This window comes from Acartia tonsa, chromosome 8, assembly GCF_053477335.1.
Source record: "Acartia tonsa isolate MP-2025a chromosome 8, ASM5347733v1, whole genome shotgun sequence".
Lineage (NCBI taxonomy): Eukaryota > Metazoa > Arthropoda > Copepoda > Calanoida > Acartiidae > Acartia > Acartia tonsa.
In genome coordinates this window covers 50,131,032-50,158,717 of record NC_137267.1, presented here as the reverse complement: position 1 = coordinate 50,158,717, position 27,686 = coordinate 50,131,032, and the positions used below count along the sequence as shown (strand labels likewise).

At 32.9% G+C, this 27,686-nt stretch overlaps 1 protein-coding gene and 1 pseudogene across 2 annotated transcripts; one reads left to right on the top strand and one right to left on the bottom strand.

Moving 5' to 3' along the window:
* The first annotated feature begins 1,621 nt into the window (after positions 1–1,621).
* On the top strand, positions 1,622–26,858 carry LOC145326663 (potassium voltage-gated channel subfamily B member 2-like). The gene is made up of 23 exons (XM_080170030.1): positions 1,622–1,632; positions 1,838–1,886; positions 3,072–3,187; positions 3,579–3,623; positions 3,752–3,796; positions 5,259–5,354; positions 5,479–5,517; positions 6,067–6,140; positions 6,527–6,577; positions 6,815–6,873; positions 6,956–6,985; positions 7,189–7,225; positions 7,876–7,982; positions 8,489–8,589; positions 9,142–9,178; positions 9,664–9,751; positions 10,237–10,285; positions 10,491–10,551; positions 11,382–11,478; positions 12,442–12,541; positions 22,208–22,278; positions 25,627–25,714; positions 26,669–26,858. Exons 1-23 carry the CDS (start codon positions 1,622–1,624, stop codon positions 26,856–26,858), a joined length of 1,641 nt encoding a protein of 546 aa, XP_080026156.1.
* LOC145327211 (large ribosomal subunit protein uL29 pseudogene) lies at positions 17,145–17,674 on the bottom strand (annotated as a pseudogene). The gene has a single exon (XR_013882112.1). The product of XR_013882112.1 is annotated as a large ribosomal subunit protein uL29 pseudogene (transcript).
* Positions 26,859–27,686: the final 828 nt, after the last annotated feature.

Genomic DNA, 27,686 nt, shown 5'->3' with positions numbered 1-27,686 from the left:
AGGAAAATTCGTTGTATCAATGTATTTTACGAATTGTAGAGTTGCTTTGTGACAAAAAATATGCATATTGACAATGTGTCAAAAAGGACAATTAACAACTAAAAAACTATATCTACTAGTTAAAAATGTAATATACTTTAAATTATAATTATGATTAATTATTATTTTTAAATAATTAAGATAATTATTATTTTTGTATGCGAATGGTTGTTGTTTACAATGCGGTTTTTATTTGACTGAAAAGTAACGCGGCATTCATGAGCAAGGTTTTTAAAATAATGTCGTCTTACTTTTAATAATGATTAGTTCTTTCAATCGATATATTATTATTTGGACGTTGCACCAAATTTTAATGTACTTTGATGAAATGATACACGCAGCTGGCTAAAATAACTGTACCCCCACCCCATCAACCCCTTTACCCACTGGATGAACGAACTGAAAAATAAATGAAGTCCAAATTAGCAAGCAAAATTGATGACAAATGTTCCCTTGTCAATTTATCCACGTATATCCTATATCCATTGTTGTTCCACTCCTTCCCCTTTAGGAGTTTGCCAGTATGCAAAAAATAGCATAAAACAATCATAAGATACATAAGAGTCTGAAATTCTAAACTCAATCGAATCTAAAAAACTTTGGGTACTTTAATTAATTTTTTATTTAGTTTCAAACTGGTGTCCAAACTTTTCAACTTTTAAATTTTGATAGTTTTATTCATCACCCATTGTCTTATCCCTTGAGATCCATGGATTTAGTAAGGTAAGGTAAGCACAGAGTATGCTAAAAAGGTTTGACCATTTTGTTAAGAATAGAAATTTGAAATTAATTAATATTCAAATGTTCTAATTCTACATCATGGTCAATTTAGCTTTACCCTTTGTAGATGTAAAAAAGACACATATTAAGCATAACTGTAAAGTTTTGTTATAAAAAGTTAATAATAGTAAAATCATCATAATTAAAATCTCACAAAACAGGATAACTCCTATGTTGATACACAAAATTACCCCTTCTGTAGATTATAACTATAGCGTTTAAACGTTTGTAAAATCAACTCAATTAACCAACCAATCAAAATACAATTAAATCCCCAAAATTTTTAATTCTACGAATAAGAAAACGTAATTATAAAACTTGGGGACTTGTGTAATAAACAGCCCTTTGTCCCCTTCCTCCCTGCTCAAAAACTGTAAGAAGTATACGGTTTTCTCTAATGCTACTTTCAAATGCTTATTTATAGCCTTATAATTAGTATAACCATCTAAGTATCTAACCCTGCGGGACATCATAAACCTTGCAAACCCTATTTAATTGGTTCACTTTCAAGCCCCAAATAATTTTTTTTCTCAAAAAACAGAAAATTTGTTCCATAATTTGAAAATATGAAATCTTTTACTCTTCGTTTGTAAAGGGTTAAATCTCATGAATTGCGATGGTTAGTCTTATCCTAAACCTGGAGTAGGACAAACACCACCAATAGCTAAAATATATTTAAAACATTATTTGTGAGTCATGAATAGAAGGAAAAGCAAATCATTTACTAGCAATTTATCTTTATTTAGGTATGACTTATTCTCTAGTCAAAATTTAAAACTTACCTTTTTTAAAAAAAATAGTTATGGCTATTTGGTAAACTAGAGTTTTTTGTATGATCAATAAGATCTAAAAGTAGCAAGGCAGGGACATATTTGTTAAATAAAATTTCTTATTGGCCTTAGTCAATAGTCATGCTTTAGGCTATATTTGGTATATTTACTAAGGAACATCAGAAGAAAAGAAATTGCATTTTAACCTAAAATAAATTACATTATTGTTTTAAATATTTGTTTCCTAGTGGTGAATATAACAAAGAGAGAAGACAAGGAATTGATTATGGTTATCAGGTAAATATTAAGCGTTCCAACTTATGCTATGTCAGTCAAAGCCCATATTGTCCTGTTGTGACTTCATAAATTTCGGGATAGGAGAGGGGAAGAGGGAAGAAAATATCTCCGAAGAAGATAGGAGAAATGGGGTTCTCCTTTCCCTTTCCCATAAATTACGACGTCACAACAGTACAATATTGGCTTTGTCGTTATGGAAGGTAAATGATAATGATTTATGTGCCCACTGTAATGTAAACCAATACTTAATTAAATCGGAAACATTAAAATTATTTTTATTTCTGCTATGTCAGACACATAACCATTGCAAATCCCTTTGTCCATCATCTGGAGCAACTCTTCCGCATACTCAGGGAGAAGTGAATGTGATTCTGACAAACAATTCTACAGCAAAATTTCCCCATAACCCCATTTATTTTTTCTCTCCCCCCTTCTTACCCACTACCCTTCAGTTATGTGTAAAAAAAAGTTATTCACCAACTTTACCCCAACAACATATTAAATTTTGGAGCAATTTCAATTGGAATTAATTGGCTGAATGGCAGCCCCTGAGCAAACTAAGTTAAGACTTTAATAAAAAGATTGTGCTATCAATTTTAATAACCCTTTTGGCTTACTCGATCAAGGTAATGCTAATACCAATTTAGAAAGGAACTTTCTATCATTTAAGATTTCCAGCCAGTGAATTAGGGATGATACCCGCAATCGTGGCTTAACATGTAGCGCATTGATCGTCGCTGTTGAGGTGATAGGTTCAATCTCTGGTCGAGAACTAAAGATGTTAAAATTGTTCCAACTGCTGCTATGTCTGGTGCGCGATATAAATAGTAAGAGTAGGGAGAATGCCTTGGCCCTTAAACAGGTGCAACTCACACCCATGCACAGTTAGGACTTCTCAGTCAAAGGTTGTGCAATCACATGGTTGGTTGTCTGATGGATGTTACTTAACCTAATATCCTTGGGTGTTGGAGTATTGCATCCCATTACACGTGGATGATGCTCTGGATTCTCTAGATGATTACTTAAATCAAAGGAGAATCCTGCCCGTATGTGGTAATGGTAAGGGAAATGATTGTGAGATCTATTTGAGTGTTAATTGTATCTATGATAGAAACATTAACTACAATCATTTACAGTTGCTAGCAGACTTTTAAAAAAACTGTACTTCAATATATTTTTAATCAGGGTTGTTGTAATAGAGAAGATAGCTGCAAGATCCACAATCATAATGGCAAAGAGGAAACTCAAAGAGAGGGAATGGTTAAGTTTGACTTTCCCAAGTCTAGATCTATCGAGGAAAAGTATGTACCTTGAAGCTGTGAAAAAATAACACATTATACTTAGTAATAGACATAGTATATCTTGATGGTCAAACTAACCCCCATTTTTTGTCAAATTTTTTTTAAAATCGAGAAATCTTTACATGAATTAATTTACCCAGGAAAAGTTTAATCCTAAGAAATGTGACAATTTATAGCCGACTCATAATGCAAACAAATGAAAAAACTATGCACTTATGTACCAAGATCTGTAAAATGTTTCAACTAATAAGATCTCTTGAATGATCCTACAGTATTTTCCTATTGGCCCATTAAACAATATGTCTCTTGAGTAACTTTATTTACCAAGTATAAAAACTGAACTTATGTTTTAAATAATCACAATGGACAACATTGCAAAAATGTTATTTAGGGAATATGAAAGGAAGATCATTGTTCTTGATGTAGGAGGTGAAAGGTAAAACACAGGTTTTTTTTCAAAAATTTATTAATTACACATTCAATTATAACACTTAATAATATTAAAAATTAATATAACCTAAATTGTTAAAATTACACTTAATCTAAAATCAATATTTATACAAGGTTTACAGTGTTCAGAAAATACTTAGCCAAATATCCTACAACTAGGTATGTAATTTCTTTTATAAAATTAAATTAAAGAACATGAAAACTGATTTGAAACTTTTTAGTTACAGCTAGATATAAGTAACACAATCAAAATTAAACAACATTTAGATACATGAAAGACAAATACAAATATATTTTTGAAATTGAAATTTTTCATTGAATGAAAAGCATTATATATTGAAGTTAAATCATTTTGAAATAACTGACTTGATTTTCTCACAAAATCTGTTATTCTTGATCACTGTAATTATCAGGATAAGAATATCATACAGATTAACAACAGAAAATCCAAGCCAAAGTCCAAGAGAGCTGCCAACGTCAACTATAAAGTTGAACATGTTGTAGTTAGGTTTGGTTTCAGTGATCTCTACTTTTTGATCCAAGAAGATAAATGCTGTAGCTTCTTTAGTTTTAGATTCTTCATTCCAGTCAATTTCATCTTTGATACTAACATAGACTGTGGTGGATAAACATGATGTTTGGCAAGTCCTCTCAATTTTTGTTTCCTGAAGCAGTAATGTAGCCATAGCAAATTCATCGAATACATCCAAGTCTTTCTTTATATCATAAGTAATGTTGCATATATCATTTGCTGACATCCAGCCGGGCAAGCATTCTAATGGTTTACAAACTTCAGACAGAAGTCTGTTTTCAACACAAGTTGCATAGTTAGAATTTTCTAAGTTGTCTTTAGCCTTTTCCACACATTTGGAGGATTTCTTTACCCTGACATTTATTGTATATCCAAATTGAGGTCTAATAATGATATTACTCCCTACATGAGAGGAATAATCCAGAGAGAAGTAGGTTTTGTATGATCTGTCAGTAATGAATATTCTAACTGCAGTAGACTCATTTTTCTTTATTACATGAATTTCATTTGTAGGATCATAGTCAGAGAACTCCCTGCAGAATCCATATCTTGGTATAAATGTAATATTTCCTGTTAAATACTCTTCTGTTCCTTGAGTTATTTTCAACTCCTCAGCTAAACTAGTGTCAAAAAGCTTGTTACTCAACTGAGCATAGGTAAGATTTTGATGATGACCCCAACTTATACAACCAGTTTCTCCACACTTAGTCCTCCCTTATTATTGCAATTTACTTAATCATGGATTCCTTAGCAAAATTTTTAACAATAATTGAGTGCTGTATATATATTTTTAGTCGTCTTTATCAGACCTATTCCCTTGTGTTTTATCAAATATAAGGTAACAATATCAAGAGAGTTGGCTCTCTCTGTAAAATAATGATTTTGTAAGTATCTATGCCAACACAGTTTACCAATCAAAAAATTCTTTTTGTCATTAAGTGATACTGTGTTGTATGAAATACAAGTTTGCTTATGGTTTTTGACGGTTAGCTACAGAAAGAAGTATTCCAATACCTTGTTTTAATATGATTCAGAACGACTATTATTTTGTTATTTGATGTTAGAAATATCAAGTTTTCCCTTCTACAGGTTGGGAAAACTAATGAGAGCCAGCACTATAGAGAAGATCTTGGAACTGTGTGAAGAGTATACACCTGGAGATACTCCGGAATACTTCTTTGACAGGTACTGTTTTAAATTATATGGCCTTGAACAAAAATAATGAACAAAAATACGTATTCCAAAAGGAAAGTCCAATTATATTTTAATGATGCACCATTAATTGTGATTATTTTAATAATTTTGGTAGAAACCCAGACAATTTTGCAGCAATCCTGAATATGTACAGGTAATCATTAATTAGGTATTATCCTCTTAGAAATTTTTTTTTCAATATTGAAAATTTGAGTACCCCCCCCCCCCCCCCGACAGCGAACTATGAACTCTGGCCGCAGCGCTCGGCTCCCTAGCCTGCCTAGCCGCAGCGCTCGGCCCCCTTGCCTGCCTAGCCGCAGCGCTCGGCTCCCTAGCCTAAAACCTAACCTAACCTAAAATAGTTGTTCGTCGGTAGTCGGGGGGGGGGGGGGGGGGGGGGGGTACAAAATTGAAAAAACTTGAAAAAAATTTTCTAAGAGGATAACGCCACCTAAAATATTCCTTTTTTTTAGTAGGTAAAGGAAATTATTTTAAAAGCCACATTATTTATTTAAAGAACTTTCAAAAAAAAAACTATTATGGATATTTAAAATAGAATTATTTCAATGCTGTAATTTTGAATAATTTGGTTAATCTATGAAAGGTAATTGTTACTAGCTTTCCCTATGCATAATTATCTATTCATGTATATAGAAAGTACCTATTAACAAAATGTTTTAAGTTTAAAATTATGTTAAACAAGGACAGAAACATTCCACATGAATACAGGAGGATGTGCACTTGTACTGCAGAAGGATCTTGAATACTGGTGCATAGGTACTTGATCTTTCTTCTTGTAATAGTAGAATTTAAAAATTTTTTCCATTCATATAACATTAAAATATTCCTTTTAAAAATAGTTCGTTTTGTGACAACGCCTCTGAAGAGGGATTTTGTCCTATTTTCTCAGTAGCATTTCTCCTTCTTTCTAGTCCTTGTGGGGGGTTCTAATCATTAGGGAAAATTGCCTAACCCTGCAGGGCAATCACCTAACCTAAAATAACAAATCAAATACTACTGTAAAAATACGACGAAACACCCCTGTAGGGGCATTGTCACGAAATGGACTGTACCCAAATATTAAGTTTGATTACTGGAAAGGATGTATTGACTTTTAAGAATTGTACAGATAATATGACTCTAATAATTATAATGTTACTTAGATGAATTGACTATGGAGCCATGTTGTGCACTAAAATACTATCCAGAAATTGGTAAACTATTTGTTTTTATTTTAAAACATAAAACAATTTTCAGTGATTCAATATATGCTAATGTAGTATTCTTAAACACTTTTTTCTACAGTGTTTTTAGCATAAAATAACACTAATATTTTGCAAATCTTTTATAGTTTATCTTTGTTTTTACAAGAAAAATGTAACTCAAGATATGAAATATTTTAAGCAGTTTGGGGAATCTTTATTTGCTATTAACCCATGAATTATTGCTAGATGTTTGTCAAAGTGAAAAAGATGGTGATTTAGAATCAAAGAGAAAAGCTTTGGAACAGGTAAAAAATTTTGCACTTGACTTATTGACTTCATTGGAAAATTGAAATATTTGATTGGTGTATTTATTTTGCTTTTGTTTAGGCTGAACTAGAAAACTTTGGACAAGATTCAGTAAGTAATTTGTAATAAACCACCAATTACATTTTAGAAAATATTCATTCAATAGATATCAGGATAATTATCAGCTTAGAAATCTTAACATATGTGTCAGACATGCTCAACTTCCTAAAAGTTAATAAAAAGTTTATCCAAGTATTTTGGACAAATTTACATTTACATTTACATTTACAAATTGAACCTTAGATTATTTACAGATTGCTCAATGGCGAAGCTGGCTTTGGAATACAATAGGTAAATCAATTGTAATAAGCTCCAAGGAAATCTATACAAAGAGGCCATTTTTTTCGTAATTGGGTGTTGGGTTGTAGTTGGTTGGTTAGTTAGCCTCTGTTGGGTTGTAGTCAAATGCTCTTGTTAAGTTAAAGTGTCCTTAAAGATAACCAAATGAATGTATATGGAATGGTCTATAATTGAGAACAGTTTGACTTAATAAGAGCCTTAGACTACAACCCAATACCCAACTTTATGGAATTACGCGAAAAAAGCGGCTTCGCCCCTAGCCTCTACGGGCTTTGACCCAAGAGATAATTTAAAAAAAAATTAAGTACTACTGGTGCTGCCAGTAGTTTTATGTGAACTAACTTCCCCATAAACAAAAAAAAAGGGGGAGGAAATAGGTAGGTACCTAGGTAACTAAAAAAATTGAAGGGGGGGGGAATTTTTATTTTTGGAGGGGTTGGGGGTGTCCCACCCCCCAAGAAAATAGCTTAAAACCACCAGAGGACCAGTAGGTATATACCCTAAAGAGTAGAATCCAAACAGTTTAGTGGTTACCAAGATCTTAAGGGACAGACAGATTGACGGACAGACAGCATTCTACTTTGTATTATAGATACAAAAAAGCTATCTTGCTCGTCAATTGATCCTTGTTTCTAATTTAGAATATCCATGGACAAGTAATCTTGCTCAGGCATTTGCTCTATTTTCTTTGTCTATGGTTCTTTTGTCCACTTTTACATTCATCATCTCAACTTTTGAAGAACTTCAGGTATTATTTTTATTCTTTGTCATCAGTGAAACTGTAACTAATAAAAGCTGCAAAACTTATTTTATCCGTTTTGAAATAAAGTAATTATTTTTTTTGTGTTTATTCAATAAGATCTCAATTTAAGGGAATCTTTATAAAGGTCCAGGGAATGTTTTTAATTATTTTTTTGAGCTAAAAACTATGACACCACAGTTGGTATGATTCAATTTAACTCAAAATGCAGAGATCGAAAGGGAAAAGACAATAGCCAATAAATTGATATACACAAATGATACACAAAATTTCATGGATAAAATTTGGACACTCAACTTGAAAAACCAACTTATCAAAATTCACTAAAAGTCACCAAAGTTGTTCAGCCAACGAATAAGAAAAATGTTATAATAAAACTTTAGGGAATAGTGTAATAAACAGTCTAATGTCCCCTTCCCCCCTGCTCAAAATGACTATTTGGACTTTGAGGCAAATTAGGATCCTCATAAAATTTGATTCTCCAAATATTGTAGGAAGATGAGAATGGGAACATAGAATTTCCAGAAGTGGCAAGATTCCTGGATTATATTGATAACTTTGTTGTTATTTTCTTTTCCCTCGAGTATCTTGTAAGGTCTAAAATTATTATTTTTCAAAATTTGCTTATGATATTGATGCAAATTATGAATAATAACATTAAAATAAAATGATAAGTTTAAAGGAAGCCCTCAGGAAACACTCTAATCTTTCTGCTAAAAGACTGCGACAAGTAGACCCATTACCCAAAATTTGAAGCCTCCAGCTTCAAGAAAAAAAAGTTTTAGGCGTCTCAGAATTACATTTATGGAGTTAAAAATCTTTAATCAGAAATTTCAATATTAAATTACACTAGCTAGAAGCAAAAATATAAGCTTTTCAGACTGAAAAAAATTTAAAAGATTTTTGACTCCCTAAAATGTGATTTTAAGATACCTACAACTTTGTTGTTATTAAAGCAGGAGGCTTCAATTTTGAGGTATTTTGACTAAATGTGTCCTTCTTTTAGCAAATAAAGAGTTGTATTTCCTTCTGACTTCCTACATCACAATAATAAAAAATTATTTTCTTTTCTGAATTGTTCAAATTGAACGTTTTTTGTCACTAAAACCCAAATACAACATCTCCATTTAAATTAATTTTTACCTAGATTAATTTGCAGCCCATTGAAGATCAGATTTATGAGGGTAAGTTTTTATATGAAATCTTAAATGAATATGATTTTAATTCTTTTTCAATCCTATCATATAAAGTAGAATAATACACAGCAACGTTGTTGAAAAGAGACTTCAAGGAAAAACACACAGCTCAATTGTAGGAATAGATTTCGATTAAATCACATCTTATCCTTGTCAACCTTCTTTATCATAGTTCTTTACTGTACAAAGGTTTGTTTGAAGCTTAAGATCTCAATTACTTCTGAACCGAATGGGTTCTCTATTTTAGGTAGGCTTAAATAGGTCCTGTGATGGTTTTAGGGTATTTTATTTTCAGATTTAAGTCTTGGGATTGTTTTAAGCTATTTTCAGAGTCCCTAGATGCTAGGGGCGTAGCCACTTGTATAAAATATAGAAGTTGAAGTTTTTATAAATCTTTAACCAGTTTTAATCACACAAACTGAATAAAACATCTTTTGTAAAAGTAGTAGCGCTAAAATAAGTACACGTTTTAGCAAGCTATGAATGTGATTGATCTTGTTGCAATAATACCATTTTATCTAAACATTCTCCTGGAAGGGCTGGAAGATTTTGAAATTATAGGTAATATTATTTCCAGGATGGCTTTAAAACCGATTGATATCCGGAGGATTAGAACCGGTTCTCAGTAATACCAAAAAATCATGCTTAGCATTAAATTACAGACAATTTTTCACGGATATTAAAATAAAGAAATATAAAAATTTAATACCAGTTTTGTTAGCTGGGACTTTCGGTCAATCGGAGATAACAAAACTGGTTTTAATCTTATAATTTTTCCATTTGATAACAGTTTAACAGATTACATCCCAATTTCAGAAAAGCTTACCATTGGTCTGGGCATGTTTAAGGCTAATTGACCCCCCTGGGAAGAAATCAAATACCAAACTAATTAAAAAGATTTTGGGTTACCCTTACTTTCTTGATGAACAATCTAAAACTGTTACATATCCACATATCTACCATTCAAAAACAGTTTCTTTTTTAATAATAATTACACTATCCTCTTTTTAAAAATCTACTAAATTTTGATTCTTAAAACATTTCAGGTAAAACTGGTAAAATAATCAGGCTGGTGCGTGTGATGAGAATTCTAAGGTAAAGGTCGTCATATTTAGTTCTTTTCTTAAAATAATTTTGAACTTATCATGAATTGAATATTATAGTTTTACTAATAGGAGTAAACACAATTAATTAAACATGTTTTGATACTTAAAATAAATATTAACCTTTATGAGAAATATTTATATTTCATAAACCTATCACTGTAGTAAAACCCCTCAAAATATTTTTCTCTCATTAGGATATTCAAATTGGTGCGGCATTTTGCAGGACTACAGTCTCTCTTCTATACTCTTCAACAGGTAAAAAAAGGTTAAGGGTTGGGATGAGACCCATGGATCTAAAGGGTTAAGACAATGGCTGTTAAATTAATAAACATCCTAATGATGATACACAAAATTACACCTTCTGTAGATTAAAATGAGTGGTTCAAACATTTCGACACTCAACTATACAAACTAACCAATAAAAATCTAATAAGAGTCACCAAGGTTGTTAAGCCAACAAATAAGAAAACATTAATATAAGACTTTAGGGACTAGTGTGATAAACAGCCCATTGTCAACTCCTTCCCCGGATGCTACCTCTAACTCACTTAATATGTTTGTCTGTACATCTGTTAGTAAAACGAAAAAAAACATGATTTTGTTGTTAGAAATCATACAAAATTAACAGGATGGGGTAGGGTAACGAAAATTGAAAATGCACTGAGTAAATCCCCATCCCCCTTTCGCCTCAATCGCCCGTAGAGGCCTCAAGGAGAGTAGCTGCTATTTAAAAAAAATGAGTTGTTTTCAATTTTATAAAGGACTGCAATTATCCGACATAGACTAAAGTGTGACGTCATAAAAATTGAGGATTTTCCATATCTTTTTATAGGTTTTTCTTTCCCTTTCCCCTCTCATCTTCCTCATTTTTATGACGTCACATGGGTGATTTTCAACACACTTTGGCCTTAGTCTAATTATCCCAAACCCATTGATTTAAACATGGTAGATTTATCATAGGAAGGGGGAGGTTTAAACTTCACTGGACATATCGGTCCTACGGTTTGTGAGGCCCTTTGAAACAAACAGATTATTTGTAGTTCCCACCGAGTTGGGTTGATATCTAAAACCATTATTTGATGCAGGCCTACCAAGAACTTGGATTGTTGCTTGTGATTGTGTTTGTGGCCCTTTTGACCTACTCCAGTCTGGTGTTCTTTGCCGAGAAAGATAATGGTGAAGGTGATTCTAATATTTTAAGTACAAATGTTAACAATAATGACCTTTGTCTAGAAGTCCTAACGGTGCATGGTAATAAGTTGCACCTGTTCTGGGCCAAGGCTCTGTTGTCCTACTCCAGTTTCGACAACTTGCGAATTTTTTATTGAATTGGATTGGATGGTTCTTTAATTTGAGAGTTCAAACGTTTCAACCACTAATTGTAATCTACAGAAGGGTAATTCTATGTATCATCATTGGGTATGTACGTACATCAATTTATTGGCATTTGTCTTATCCCTTTCGTTAAATTTACAATTTACAAATACAGATGTATATCCCAAACAGTCACCTCCCTCAAATGTCAATGACCCTCTAGTTAGCAGATGAAAATAAATTTCTTTAAACACAGATTTCTTAATTAAGCTAGTAGAAAGTATTGTCAGTTTTATAAGATCAATAAGTATTTCTTTTATTAGTATTCGCCTTTTAATTTTGTTATTTTTATAATTCAAGAAATACTCCAGCATCCTCTATTCTTTATTTTATTTTATTTTTTAAAGCGAAGCTTTTCTGTAATTAGGGTCGGTCCGCCCGGGGCACTTAGCTCTTTTCGTTAATTTAAACAGGTTAGGATTGTCCTATCGATTTCAAACTTTGCATTATGATTTCTATAACAATTAGGTACGATTAAAAAAGAATAGCAACTCTATAATCGTTACCAGAAAGTCCAAACGTCCATTTACAACATGCTAATTTTTTACTTTTTTACAGCAAATTTTTGTATGTTATAATTTCTATTATCTGATTTTTGAAAACTGATTCCTATTTCAACAAGCGAAGCATCTCTAAACTCTAGATGTAAAAATATAACCAGTATGTCCTTAAAAAGTAATTTGTATTTATGGTGTTAGTGTTCGTTTGTCCTACCTTGTCAGAGCTTCGTTTTTATGGATGTTGTCATCCTTGTTTACTTCTAAATTTCAGGTAAGAATTGTACTGGTTGGAACGCTGACATCCTGCATGATGAATGGCACAAGGTGGTAAAACATCCTTGCTACGCCTGGACATTCGTTGAAAGTTTCTGGTAAGATTTTTAAAAGCGAAGCTTTACAATAATTAGGGTCTCAGTCCGTCCGGGATAGTTAGCCCTTTTTGTTAATTTATACATGTTTGAAGTGTCCTATTGATTTATAGCTTTGCATGATGATTCCTATAACAAATAGGTGCAACCTAGAAAGCAAAACAACTCTATAATCGTTACCAGAAAGTCTGTACGTTCATTTTAAAAATGCAGATTTTTACTTTTTTTCCACCGCCTAATAACTCCACACCCTATTTGTAAATTGCTATGCACGCCACTAATTTTGACAAACCCCTAGGTACAGATTAGCAGAGCTACTAAAACCCTTTAAACCTTCTTGTTTATAAGAAAATATTAATTGCAATTTTCCTATAGATACCTATGAAGTCGCAGCTGTGGAGCCCTGAAAATTTTCTACAATATAAACATTATAAGTGGAAAACAGGGATCTCTATAGACAATGAATGATAAATGTACATCCTCAATGTCGATAAACAAAATCATCCCTTCTTAGGATAGGAAAGCTAAGACACTTCTACAACCTGACAAGATTTATTAGTACCCTACGTTTTAAAGCCAACCAACTTTGGGTACAATTTCAAATTATACTACAATATCCTCTCTCTCCCTGGCAAGAAGGCTTTAGTGTATTTGTTGAGCAACCACATTACAAACTGTACTTTTGCTTTGGTGAAAGTGGTCTTCATACAATTAAACAATTATAGGAATCAGAATAGCAAGTTTTGGTTCACATCAGCAATAACGTAAAAATATATATGTGTAAAATAAGACAACTACCTGGTCCAAGTTGTGGGGGACTTTTTCGTCTGCTAGCAAATTACTTTCTGCTCTTTTGTAGCGACTTGGCTGTGTTGATATTTCTGACGCTATTGGCTTATATTCAAAGACCTAACTGAAAGTCGGCAAAGGGTCCACATCCCGTAGGTTAAGTTACATATAGCGCGTGCACCCTCTATTTAATATTTAATCCATCAGCTCTTCATCTGTGATAGTTTATCCCGTTATCTTGTTTCCATTATTCAAAGCGAAGCTTTTCTATAATTAGGGTCGGTCCGTTCGTACGTCCGTCCGTCCGTAACGGATAGCTTTTTTCGTTAATTTAGGCATGTTAGAATTGTCCTATCGATTTCAAATTTTGCATGGTAATTCCTTTAGTAGTTAGGTACGATTTAGAAAGCGTAGCAACTCTATAATCATTACCAAAATGTCCGTACGTCCATTTTAAACATGTTGATTTTTTTATTTTTTAATAACAAATTTTTATGTGATCTAATCATCCGATTGATCTGATTTTTGGTATATTGATTCCTAGGACAACAAAGTATAATGTTATAAGCGAAGCAACTCTATAATCAAGTCCTAAATATGTAAGTATGTTCATAAACATTATCCTGTATAAAGCAATTTTTCAACAAATTTACTTACAATTTTGCTTCAACTCTTATACATTTATATTCCGATTATTCAGTTCTGACACTATATAAGTGTTCATGTCCGTTTGTCCTACCGTTTCAGTGCTTCGCTTTTACGGATGTTGTCATCATCCTTGTTTTTACATCGTTCTTGGCTATCCTTTACTATAAAGTAGTAATTTGTATTGGTGTTTGGTCCTATAAGATATAGTAAACGATATTTTGTTTTGAAGAGAAGGTTAGTAATGGTTCTGGGAATCATTTGAAAATAGTGAAATTAGTGTAAGTGTATTTTCTGAGAAAATATCTTTGATAGTAAGGTTCTTTAAGAAATTGAAAGTATCGCAAATAAGGTACCAAATCTTCACTGGGTTCCCTAACTCTGGTGATTCTATGTATATCAGTGATGCCCTAAGTCTGCGGGGCTAATATGTACCCAATATAACCTATCCTAACATAGCCTGCAATACAAAAACCTTTCTTAGTTTCAATTTATTTCTAAACAAGGATGACAACATCCATAAAAGCGAAGCTCTGAAACGGTAGGACGAACGGACATTAACACTAGTATAGTGTCAAAACTGAATAATCAGAATATAAGTGAATAAAAGTCAAAGCAAAATTGTGAGTAAATTTGTTAAAAAACTTCTTGATATAGTATAATATTTACGGACATACGCACATTTTAGTACTTGATTATAGAGTTGCTTTGCTTATAATATTGTACATTTTTGTCCCAGGAATCAATATACCAAAAATCAGAACAATCGGATAATTCGATCACTTAAAAAATTGTAGTTAAAAAATCAAAAAATCAACATGTTTAAAATGGACGTACGGACATTCTAGTAATGATTAGAGAGTTGCTCCGCTTTCTAAATCTTACCTTACTACCACAGGAATCACCATGCAAAGTTTTAAATCGATAGAACAATTCTAACATGCCTAAATTAACAAAAAAAAGCTATCTGTCTCGGACGTACGGACCGACCCTAATTATAGAAAAGCAGGGATTCTGTACTCAACTAAGCTCTTTTAGGGAATCTACCTATATATACCTTTTTTATATACAAGTAGTTTTGAATTCACGTAAAGTTTAAGTTTTATTGGTTTTGTAAAGTGGCAACAGATCATCAGTTGAAAAGTATTAGAAAATCTTCTACAAATCTTTTTGATGTTTCCATATAATTCTTATAATAAACTAACAGAATGTGTGTTTGTCTGTATCGAAGGATCTCGCAAACCGCTTAACTGATCGGGTTCTCCTTAACTTGGTAGCTTCTCATAGGTCCTGGGAAGGTTTATAACTATTTTGGGGTAGGGTACAACCATCCTCCCCAAATAATTCAACAAAATAAAAAAACGCCGCCGTAAGCACGTTTTTGCAATTTTCTAAAAACATAACCAACACAATCTATCGGCGAAAAAAATATTTTTGGTAAATAGCTGATTTTAAAATAGATTAAAAAGTAACAATATTTCGAGTCCCTAGAGGCCTCAAGGGGCGTGGTCGCTAGTACTTTTATATAAAGTAGTAATGTTTTTCTTTTGTCTGAATCTTAAAAAATCAATCATCTATTAAACCGATTGATTTTTACCCAATTAGGGAAGCTTAACATTTGTCCAGGGATGGGTTTAGGCTATCTTATTATTTAGAGTTAAGTGTAAGGATGGTTTTACGCTATTTTTTTCCCCAACGCTTCCCCTTCGAATAATTAGCCCATAGATGCTATGGGTGCAGCCACTAGTATGTTATATACTGCAATAAGGAGCTATAAAAAATAAAGAAAAAAAACATGAAAGATTTTTAAAAATGTAGCGAAGCTTTATGAAATTATATAAGAAAAATCAACATTAAATATTTTAATATTTTAAATATTATGAGATAGAAGAAGAAAAAGTAAAAATTAAACAGACAGACAGAAGGACATATAAACAGAGACAAACAATTGTATGCATATAGCAATCCTTTTTTTCAAAGAATATTTCAAAGCATCCAAATGGGTTTTAATTTGAGGCCTAGTCGCGGCTGGCGCGTTGCTGCCGAGTCCCGAAGAAAAAAGATTATATGTATATAAGAAAGATTTTTTAGTTCCATTAGCTTCGTTTTTTTTTATAGGATGTAATCTAATACTGCTTGTCTTCTCTAGTATTGCCAAAAAAAACCTATACACCAGGGGTCAGAAGCCGGGCGTCGGCTCCGTGTAAGCCTCAGTTAAAATCGTCATATTATATCTTCAATTTTCAGCTGGATGTCTGAACCTGTTCCTAAACAGACAACCCATCTTTTCGGAATTTTTTTGGCACACAAGCTGGTTTAAACTTGAGGAAAATGCGCGGCTGCCCAACCCATTCCTGATTTGAAATGTTCAAATGAATATTGTAAAAATCAAGAAATGAATATATTATCAACTACTATTCTTAAGTCAAACTGCTTCAAATTTAGATTAACTTTTTAGATCTCTTTAATCTACAATAGCTAAAATAATTTTTTAGGCCTTTTTCCTTAAGCAAATAAATCGATTACTTCATGATTAATATAATTATGCATTTAGGTAAAGGTAAATACCTTAACACACATGCAAACGAATGTATAAAACTATATTTTTGATTTAAATTACATTTATTTTTGCCATTATCAAAACAGGGACAAAATTTAATACAAAGTAGAACGTTGTTTGTCTGTCCGTCTGTCCCTTAAGATCTCGGTAACCACTGAACCGATTGGATTCTGCTCCTCAGGAAATATATTTTCTTGGGGACTGGGACAATACCACCCCCCAAAAAAATCCTCCTCAATTTTTTTAAAGCAGTTAACTTAAAATCAGTAGTTGCAGCACCAGAGGTACTTAATTTTTTTTTTACATTACCTCTTGGGGCAAAGCCCCTAGAGGCTAGGGGCTAAGACGCTAGTATTCTTATATAATAGTAGCAGAATACCTCTCTGAGGTCTCTGAGTTTAGCTACGGATCTCGCTAACCGCTGAACCGGTATTGCTTTCTTTAACAGTAAAGTTTCTTAAAGGTCCAGGGTAGGTTTAAATCTATTTTGGGGGAGGGTAATACCACTCTTCTAAGAGCAATTGACACTAGAACAAGGGTGACAACATTCATAAAAGCGAAGCACTGAAGCGGTAGGACAAACGGACATTAACAATTGTATAGTGTCAGAACTTAGTCGAGCAAGTTTATTTATTCATAACATGAACCAACCAGTTATCATTTCAATTTTTATTTAGATAGGACGATAGTCGCCCCAACAAATCAAGGGGGTGTTACACGAAGGAGATGTTGTGTGTCCCTAAGCCCTGACAGCGTAACACCTAGGGGGGAATTTAGCCTCCCTTCTCAGAACCTTGCGCTTCTTCAAAGCCATCTGCTTGGGGGTCAACTTACGTCTCAAGGCCCTGGTAAGCTTGGGTATGTACTTCTTGCCCTTGTACAGTTTACGCAGGTTCTCCTTCTGCTTCTGGTTCATAACCATGTGCGTCCTGGCGATGTTCTTTCTGACGACCCTGATTTTGTTCAGCTTGCTAGCAGAACCTCCGGTGACCTTAGCGACACGGAGCTCAGCCAACTCCATCTTGAAGTCTTCCAGCTGCTTAGTCAGCTCCTCCTTCGTCTTGGTCCTCAGCTCGGCACATTTTAGCTTACCCACCATTTTACCTCTCTTAGTGAAGTAAATCAAGCAAATTTAGCTTGGTCAGTGTCAGAACTTAATAATCAGAATATAAATGTATAAGAGTCGATGCAAAGTTTTAAGTAAATTTGTTGAAAAACTGCTTGATACAGGATAATGTTTATGGACATACTTACATTTTTAGGACTTGATTATAGAGTTGCTTCGCTTATAACATCATACTTTGTCAGATCAATCGGAAGATTAGATCACATAAAATTTGTTGTTAAAAAAGTAAAAAAATCAACATGTTTAAAATGGACGTACGGACATTCTGGTAATGCTTGTAGAGTTGCTACGATTTCTATATCGTACCTAACTACTATAGGAATCACCATGCAAAGTTTGAAATCGATAGGAAAATTCTAACATGCCTAAATTAACGAAAAGAGCTATCTCTCTGTGACGGACGGACGTACGGACGGATCACCCTAATTATAGAAAAGCTTCGCTTTTAAAAATGACCTTGTAGCCGCCAGTCCTATTATATAGAGTAGTAAGGTTTTTGTCTGTAACTTAAGATTTCGATAAGTACTGAACTGATTGAGTTCTCCAAATTCATGGGCACTTCGTATAGTTCCCTGGAAGAATTTTAAGCTATTTTCCTACGAATACAGGGCACCTATTTGCTAGGAGCGCAACCGCTAGTATATATACAAATTCCAAGAACATTTTAAAGAATAGGTAATAATAATTGGTCTATTTCTCATTGGTCTATTTCTCATTGGTCTATTTCTCATTAGTCTATTTCTCATTGGTCTATTTCTCATTGGTCTATTTCTCATTAGTCTATTTCTCATTGGTTTATTTCTCATTGGTCTATTTCTCATTGGTCTATTTCTCATTAGTCTATTTCTCATTAGTCTATTTCTCATTAGTCTATTTCTCATTAGTCTATTTCTCATTGGTCTATTTTCATTGGTCTATTTCTCATTGGTCTATTTCTCATTGGTCTATTTCTCATTGGTCTATTTCTCATTGGTCTCTAATTTAGGTCTAGACAAACATTGCATTTAAAATTAACTATACATAAACCATTTTAGATAGATATCACAATACTAGGATGACATTATTCATATTAAGAATATTTTTATGAATATGTTTATTAATAATAGTGGATGTTGCACCAGAGTGATGCTCGCAGCTGGCTAAAACAAAGATACCCCTTATCCACCAACTTTACCCCATCCCCTGCCCAATTGAATGAACGATTTGACCAAAAAATGAGGTCAATAATAGCATGCTTAATTGGCGTATGTATGTTTCTTTGTATGTATAGAAATCTGTCTATGTATTAATTTCTGTCTGTCTGATTAATAGTTGAACATTTTCATTACCTCGTAAGGGCGGGATTCTCCTTCGATTTAAGTTATCACCTAGAGAATCCAGAGCATCATCCACGTGTAATGGGATGCGTACTCTAAAAATATTAGGTTAAGTAACATCCATCAGACAACCAATCCTTGGATTGCCCGACCTTTGTCTGAGAAGTCCTAACTGTGCGTGGTAGTGAGTTGCACCTGTTTATCGGCCAAGGCATTAACCCTATTCTTACTATTTATCACCTTCCCGATCACGGGTTGCTTAAACAATAACTTGGGAAGAATAATATTTGTAAAGGCAGGTTTTAAAGAACAATTTTTAAAATTTTAACAACATTATAAACCCTAGGGTTGCTACACTTCTTAAACTGTTAGATAGACAGATGGTTTAGTAAATTTAGAAATGATCAAAGGCATATATTATGCTCTACAAAATCAGGAATCTTAAGGGATAAGACAATGGCCTATAAATTGATGTACATTCCCAGTGATGATACACAAAATTACTCCTCCAATAGATTAAAATTTGTAGTTAAAACGTTTGAACACTTAACTTAATAATCCAACCAATCACAATTCACTAAAGACCCCAAAGTTGTTAAGCCAATGAATAAGAAACGGTATTATTAAACTTTGAGGGCTAGTGTAATAAATAGCCCATTGTCTCCCCTCTCTCTGATACAAAATACATAATTTATTCAGTGCTTTCAATGGGTGAAATGTCTGTGTGCTCATTTAATTAAGAATTCAAAACATAAACAATTAAATATATGAGTAGTTCAATTAAATAATTTAGCTGCTTAGCATAAAATGTAAAAACATGGTTTTTGACTAGTTTTAGTAATGTTAAAATTGTCCTATCGATGTCAAACTTTACATGATGATTCCTATGTTAGTAATTTACGATTTAGGAAGCGTAGCAACCTTATAATCGTTACAAGAAAGTCCCTACATCTATTTTAAAAAATTTAAAATATTTTGATGACAAATTTTTGTATGACATAATTAATATTTATCCTATTTATTTTTTGGACAATTTTTTGGAATATGATTCCTAGCACAACAAGGTACAATATTATAAGCAAGTTATCCCTTTAATCAAATTCTAAAATAAAACTATGTATCCTGAATTTTACGCGATTTTGAAACAAATTTGTAGTGTTTCTACAATTTTGGGGAATAGTCCCTTTCGTAACATCGGCCCACAAGGGGCGATTCGTCGTATTTTTAAAATGGCTTTTTATAGGTTATTTTAGGTTAGGTTAGGTTAAATTGGGTTAGGTGATTGCCCTACAGGGTTAGGTAATTGGCCCCGCAGGGTTAGAGCCCCCCGCAGTGGCTAGAAATAAGAGAAAAGCTATTGTGAAAAAGAAAAATACGAGGAATCGCCCCATAAGGTGCGATGTTACAAAAGGGACTATACCCCAATTTTGTTTAGACTTATAAATTAATGTTCTGGTTATTAAGTTTTGACACTCTACAAGACTTATTGTTCAATTGAAGAGCTTTGCTTTTATGAATGATGTTATATACAGAAATTATGAATTCAATTTAATTAATCAGTTTTTTTTCTTTGAGCAAAAACTTAACTTTATGTCTGTTTGTTGGCCAATGCATTTCTTTTAAAACAAGGATGACAACATCCATAAAAGCGAAGCTCTGAAACGGTAGGACAAATGATCATTATGATCAAAATATAAATGTATTAAAGTCGTACGAAACAAAATTGTAAGTAGACCTGTTAAAAAACGGCTTAAATACAGGATATGGTTTAATGACATACTTACGTTTTTAAAACTTGATTATAGAGATGCTTCGCTTAAAACAATATACTTTGTTGTCCTAGGAATCAGTTTTCCAAAAATCAGACCAATCGGATAATTTTATCACATAAAAATTTGTTGTTAAAAAGTTAAAAAGCAACATGTTTAAAATGGACGTACGGACTTTGTGGTAACGATTATAGAGTTGCTTCGCATTCTAACTCGTACCTAACTCCTATAGGAATCATCATGCAAAGTTTGAAATCGATAGGAAAATTCTAACATGACTAAACAAAAAGAGCTATCCGTTACAGACGTACGGACGAACCGACCATAATTATAGAAAAGCTTCGCTTTTAAAAATGGCATGTACTCTGCAGTAACTAAATATCAAACATCAGAATAGCTTGCAAATGTTACATGCAAAATATCAATTACAGCCTCATTAATTATTCAAATGTTATAATTGCTGCATCGTATTATAGACAGTTTTCCGCGAATATTGCAATGAAATATAAAAAAATAACAACAATTTTGTTAGCCCTGCGAAGCCAAGTGCACAGGCAAATAAAACTGGTTCTAATTCTATGATAATTATTTTATTACTCGTGGAAACATGTCTGTAATACGATGCTATACATTATTTATCAGTGTGGCTGAGAACTGATTCTAATCCAGCGGATATTGATCAGTTTCGATGCCATACTGGAATGATCATTATAGCATTTCATTGTCCGAAAGTACGTTAGTATGTTGCTTAACATCTCTTTAACGGTTGCACATCTAGATGTTTCTGCTTCTTGTTAGTCCTAAAACTTATAAAAACAAGGATGATAACATCTATAAAAGCGAAGCACTGAAACGTTAGGACTTACGGACATTAACACTTGTATAAGATTTGTATATAAGATTTGAAGCAAAATTGTAAGTAAATTTGTTGAAAAACAGCTTCATACAGGATAATGTTTATGGACATACTTACATGGACTTAATTATAGAGTTGCTTCGCTTATGATATTGTACTTTGTTGTCCCAGGAATCAATATACCAAAAATCAGAACAATCGGATAATTATATCACATAAAAGTTTGTTGTTAAAAAAGTAAAAAAGTCAACATGTTTAAAATTGAAGTACGGACATTCTGGTAGTGATTATAGAGTGGCTAAGTTTTCTAAATCGCACTTAATTACTATAGGAATCACCATGCAAAGTTTTATATTAAATATTAAAATAAAAATCTTAAAATTAAACCAGTTTTGTTAGACCGGGCTATCGGCCCCTTAGGGCTAACAAAACAAGTTTTAATTTTATATTTTTTATTTTAATATCCGCAGAAAACTGAATATAATACGTTGCAATAAATTCCTTTTCCTCCCACTGACAAATCTTTAAATAAAGCATTTTATCAATATCAAGTGAATATTCTTTTAGGTGGGGTTTGATGACAATAACTACAGTGAATATTCTTTTAGGTGGGGTTTGATGACAATAACTACAGTTGGTTATGATCTTAATCCGAAAACTCTGTTTGGAAAACTAATTGGTAAGTAACATAATAGACGTCCAAGGTGGGGGGGGGGTAATGGGGCGATTACCACCCCCCAAATTTTTTTTCATTTTACCCCCCCCCCCATATAAAATTTACCCCTACCCCAACCATTTAGGGGGGGGGGGGTATTTACCCCCCCCAAAAAACAATTTTTGGGAGGTAAATTACTAAATACCCCCCCCAAAATAAAAAATCTCTTACAAAAAAAAAATTTTACGCGCTTCGCCCGCATTTTTAATACTAAATGTTTAATAAAATTTAAATTACCCCCTCCAAAAATTTTACCCCGGGGGTAAATTTTTGGGGAGGTAAACAAAATTTACCCCTACCAATAGATTTCAGGTGGGGTAACTACCCCCCCCCCCCCCAAGCAAATTTTACCCCCGGGGTAAAAATTTTGGGGGGGTAAAAAAAATTTGCGGCGCCATTTTAGTCATGTTAGAACTTTTTTTGCTAAACAATTTTATAATCGTTATACCAGAATGTCAGAACGTCCATTTAAAACGTATTGTTTTATGATCGTTTAACGACAATTTTTTTGTTATATAATTATTTTTCATTGGAATACTGATTCATTCCAACAAGGTAAAATATTTAAATCGAAGCATCTTTATAACCAAGTCCTAAAAAGTTAATATGTCTGTTATTGCAACAAATTTACTTACATTTTGTTTAGTCTTATACATTTATATTCTGCTTATTCAGTTCTGACACTCTTCAAGTGTCAATGTTAATTTGTCCTACCGCTTGAGAGCTTCGCTGTTATGGATGATGTCAATGTCATCCTTGTTTCATAGACATTCGGTCTATAAAATTTTGTATATTTTGATAACATTTAAACTGAATTCTGTACTACTTGAAACCAATATCCACTATGTCAGTTCTTCAGTTTAAGGACAAAGGGGGAGGTCATTTTCTAGTAAATTCCGTAAAGGTGTGTGTGTTATAAGGCCTAAAAATAGTAGTAGAACGATAAGGTGCTCTATATATTTGTATTCCCTATTGAATAGAACAATAGGGAGCACCTTATCGTTCTACTACTATTTTTAGGTCTTATAACACACACACCTTTACACACTTTTACGGAATTTACTAGAAAATGACCTCCCCCTTTGTAATTAAATAATTCTAGTGATTAATTTTAAAATCATATTCAACAAAAATGAAAATATTGTTATTGTTTAATATTTCATCTTTTACCATAAAACATTGCTGATACATGTTCAAATATTAAACATACACAAAAACAAGGATGACAACATCCATAACAGCGAAGTTCAGAAACGGTATGACAGACGAACATTACCTCTTGTAGAGTGGCAGAACTGAATAAACTGAATATTAATCCATATGTCTATACAAAATTGTAGATAATTTAAGTACATATTGACGTTTTTAGAACTTGATTATTATAGAGATGCTTCGCTTATAACACTATACCTTGTTGTAATAGGCATCAGCATTTAAAAATTCAGATGAACAGGATGATTTTAATATTCAAAAATTTGTTATCAAAAAAGTAAAAAAAAACAGCTTGTTTTAAATGGACGTACAGACTTTCTGGTAACGATTATAGAGTTGCTGCGCTTTCTAAGTCGTACCTCCCAGTTATAGGATTCAGCATGCAAAGTTTGCAATCGATAGGATAATTCTAACATGCCTAAATTAACTAAAAGAGCTAACCGGACTGACGGACCGACCCACTCTAATTATAGAAAAGCTTCGCTTTTAATGATATAACGTTTACATGAAATTAAAATGTGATAAAAACAATCCTACAGCGATACAGCAAAATCTATATCCAATAATATAAAGTACTAAGCTTTTTTGTTTGTAGTTAAGGATCTCGCTAACCACTGAACCGATATGGTTCTCCTTTAAAGGGAAGCTTCCTATATGCCATGCAATGGTTTTAGGTTATTTTATTTTTATAAATAAGTCTTTTTATGGTTTTAAGCTATTTTTCTGACCTTCTTTATCCCTTCGAATATAGAGCACCTAGACATTTAAAGTGCCACTAGAGGCCTCTAGGGGCGTAGCCGCTAGTGATTAGAATAAAATAATACAGGAGTTTATCTTAAAGTGTATAGTCGAGCAAAGTTAATCCCCCCCTCCTACTTTATTTTATAAAATACATAAATATAAGGGAGGGGGAGGTAGTGTTAGTGTTAGGTTATGTTATGTTAGGTACAGGGTAGCCCTGCTGGGTTAAAGCATTGCAGGTTTTGAACCCAAAGGGTTTAGGCTTTAAGAATTTCACCCCTTATTTTAAAATTATTTTAAATCATTATAGAAATAAGGGTTTGGGATCTTTAGGACTAGCCCCCCAAAAACTTTTTAAGTTTGTAAAAGGGAACGAACAACGTAAATCCAATAAGAAATCTTTCTTTTTATAAATGTGTTATAATATGTTTTTTATTCTGTTAAATCATAGGTCATTATTTTTCCGCAATTCGTCAACCCAACCTTGGAACAAATCATAATTATAGAGAAGCTTCGCCTTTAAAAAGATGGAAAATAGATCTAAAATGAAAGAAAATTTTAGATTCATCAAATATTTATTCGTCCTAAATTTGATGGTGACGTTCTAACGAAAATATTTTAGGATTTATATTTTATTAGAGAAAGGAAAACTGACTGAAAATCAACTCAAAAATTGTTGTAGAATCATATACCTATAAAAACAAGGATGACAACATCCATAAAAGCAAAGCACTGAAACAGTAGGACAAACGGACATTAACACTTATATTGGTCAGAACTGAATGATCAGAATATAAAAGTAAAAAATCGAAAAAAAATGTAAGTAAATTTGTTGAAAAACTTCTTGATACAGGATAATGTTTATGAACATACTTACATTTTTAGGACTTGATTATAGAAATGCTTCGCTTATAATATTGTACTTTGTTGTCCCAGGAATCAGTATACCAAAAATCAGAACAATCGGGTAATTAGATCACATAAATTTTTTTTTGTTAAAAAAAGTAAAAAATCAACATGTTTAAAATGGGCCTACGGACATTCTGGTAATGATTATATAGTTGCTACGCTTCTAAATCGTACAGCAATCACCATGCAATGTTTAAAATCGATAGGACAATTCTAACATGCCTAAATTAACAAAACAAAATTTATTATATTAAACTGCTTCATAGCAAGTTTTTATCGATATCCATTTGCTACTTATAGATGTTGTCATCCTTGTTTCATTTCTTTTCTTACAAAACCAGAATGAAAGAGGAGAGGTTGTGTCACTGTCCTCTCTTTTCTCTTCAAAGTCACCCCAGAGGCCTGTTGTGTATAGCCACTCGTAATAATTAAAATGTTTTTATTCAATAGGTGGTTTCTGTGCCCTAACTGGTATATTTATCCTTACCCTACCAATACCTATTGTTGTCAACAGCTTTGCCAGCTATTATAAAAACAGGTAACATACAGGCGATCAATTTATTTTACCCTTCAAATACTATAATACTTTTTTTTCGTATTGTATTATAAACAGTTTTCCGTGGATATTAAAATGATAAATTATAAGATTCAAACCGAAGGCTTGGCGTGACAATTAATTTTAGGATTTTATTTTAATATTTGTGGAAAATTGTCTGTTATACGATGCTATACATGATTCTTCAGTATGGCTGAGAAGCGTTTCTAATCCAGCGGATACTAATTGGCTTCGATGTTTTACCAATGTTTCGAAGTAGGCAGTTGTATTATTTTAGGAGGTCTCTGCTGCAAAACCAAATTTTTAAAAGCTTCTGTTTGATTAAATTTCTCTATGCTTTTGATTTCCCAAATTTTGTGAGCAGAATACTACCCAAATTGTCTATAGTCGAGAGTCGTTTGAATACAACTTTGGGTCAGGTTAAATTGGGTATTGGGTAGCAGATCATAAATTCACTGAGTTTAAAAGTCTTTGATACTTCTTAGTTATTTATTGAAATATATTTCGGTGGACATTGCACCCTCTTCAGTCTAAATGACATAAATCATATTAATTGGTTTGGCCTCGTAGGAAACACCATCTAACCCCTTATTTTCAACATATTACAAAAATAAGGAGGGTGGGGAGGTGTTTACATTTTGAGGGAAAGCACCGGTCAGCTTAATGGGGCTGTAGCTTTCCAGCCCTCTTACAATCCTTATAATAAAGGATGTTTACATGTTTACAGGGTAGCTTCTCATAGGTCCTGGGAAGGTTTATAACTATTTTGGGTGAGGGTATTACCACCATCTCAAGATAAATAGCCTCTAAAAAAATTACACTCCCCTAAAAATTTTTTTTCCCTAAAAATCTAAAATAAAGAATTACGTTTTTGAATTAAATCTCTTCTCCTCAAGTGCCCCTAGAGGCTAAGGGGTGTAGCCGCTAGTATTTTAGATTATGGAGAAACGAGGTTGAGCATAAGAAGAGAGAACGGATGCTACAGGTGAAAGATCAGGCATGTCATTCATATTTTAGTAGCTGGACAAAGTGTCCCAAAAATCAGCCATGTGACGTCATAAAAATGAGGGAGATGAGGGGAGAAGTGGGAAAGAAAACGACGAAGACCAATCTGTCCTACTTTTGATTCCTGTGACGTCATAAAAATGAGGGATTATCCATCTCTTCTTTAGGGGTTTCCTTTCCCACTTCTCCTCTCATCTCCCTCATTTTTATGACGTCACATGGCACTTTGAGACACTTTGTTCAGCTCCGTCATCTATATTTTAAATAGATCAGGGATCTTATTGAACAAGACAATAACGGTAAATTAGAATAAATCCCAAACGATGATAAACAAATTTATCTCCTATGTAGGTTAAAATCATTGGACACTATTAGTTTGGAACCAGCCAATAAAAATACAATAAAAGTACCCAAAGTTTTTAAACAAACAAATAAGATATTGATAACGCGGTTATCAAAATCTTTAGTTATTAGTCGAATTAATTTACAGTCGAATGTGCCAACCCTGCCTAAAATAGATAGATTTATTCATAATTGATTTTGCGAATTATATGAAAACTAGCTGCTTCGCCTCTAGAGGCCTCTAGGAGCCCTTCAAGGGGGGGGGGGGGGTTTAATTCGACCATTCCATTTTTTAATTATAGTTTTAACATGAAAAAGTCTCGGCACCCTTGCACGAAGAGAAATCCAGAAAGTCATACTTTGGTGCTGCCTAGTAGCCCTTTAAAATATTTTTCTTGGGAGGGTAGTGGTACCCTTCTTTAAAATAGCTATAAACCTTCCAATGATAAGAAGAACCATATCAATAACACAGTTGGCGAGATCCTTTGGTACAGACACGCAGCGATCCTTTTATTCAAGGATACAATAAATAGATAGTAAAAACTCTAAACCTTTAAATAAAAAAGTTTTAATGTTTATTGATTATTTTAGTTGAAGAACGAACAAA

Coding starts and splice junctions, on each gene's coding strand:
- LOC145326663 (XM_080170030.1), top strand. Junction 5,518..6,066: donor GCAATCCTGAATATGTACAG/GTAATCATTAAT, acceptor ATGTTAAACAAG/GACAGAAACATTCCACATGA. Junction 7,983..8,488: donor CAACTTTTGAAGAACTTCAG/GTATTATTTTTA, acceptor CAAATATTGTAG/GAAGATGAGAATGGGAACAT.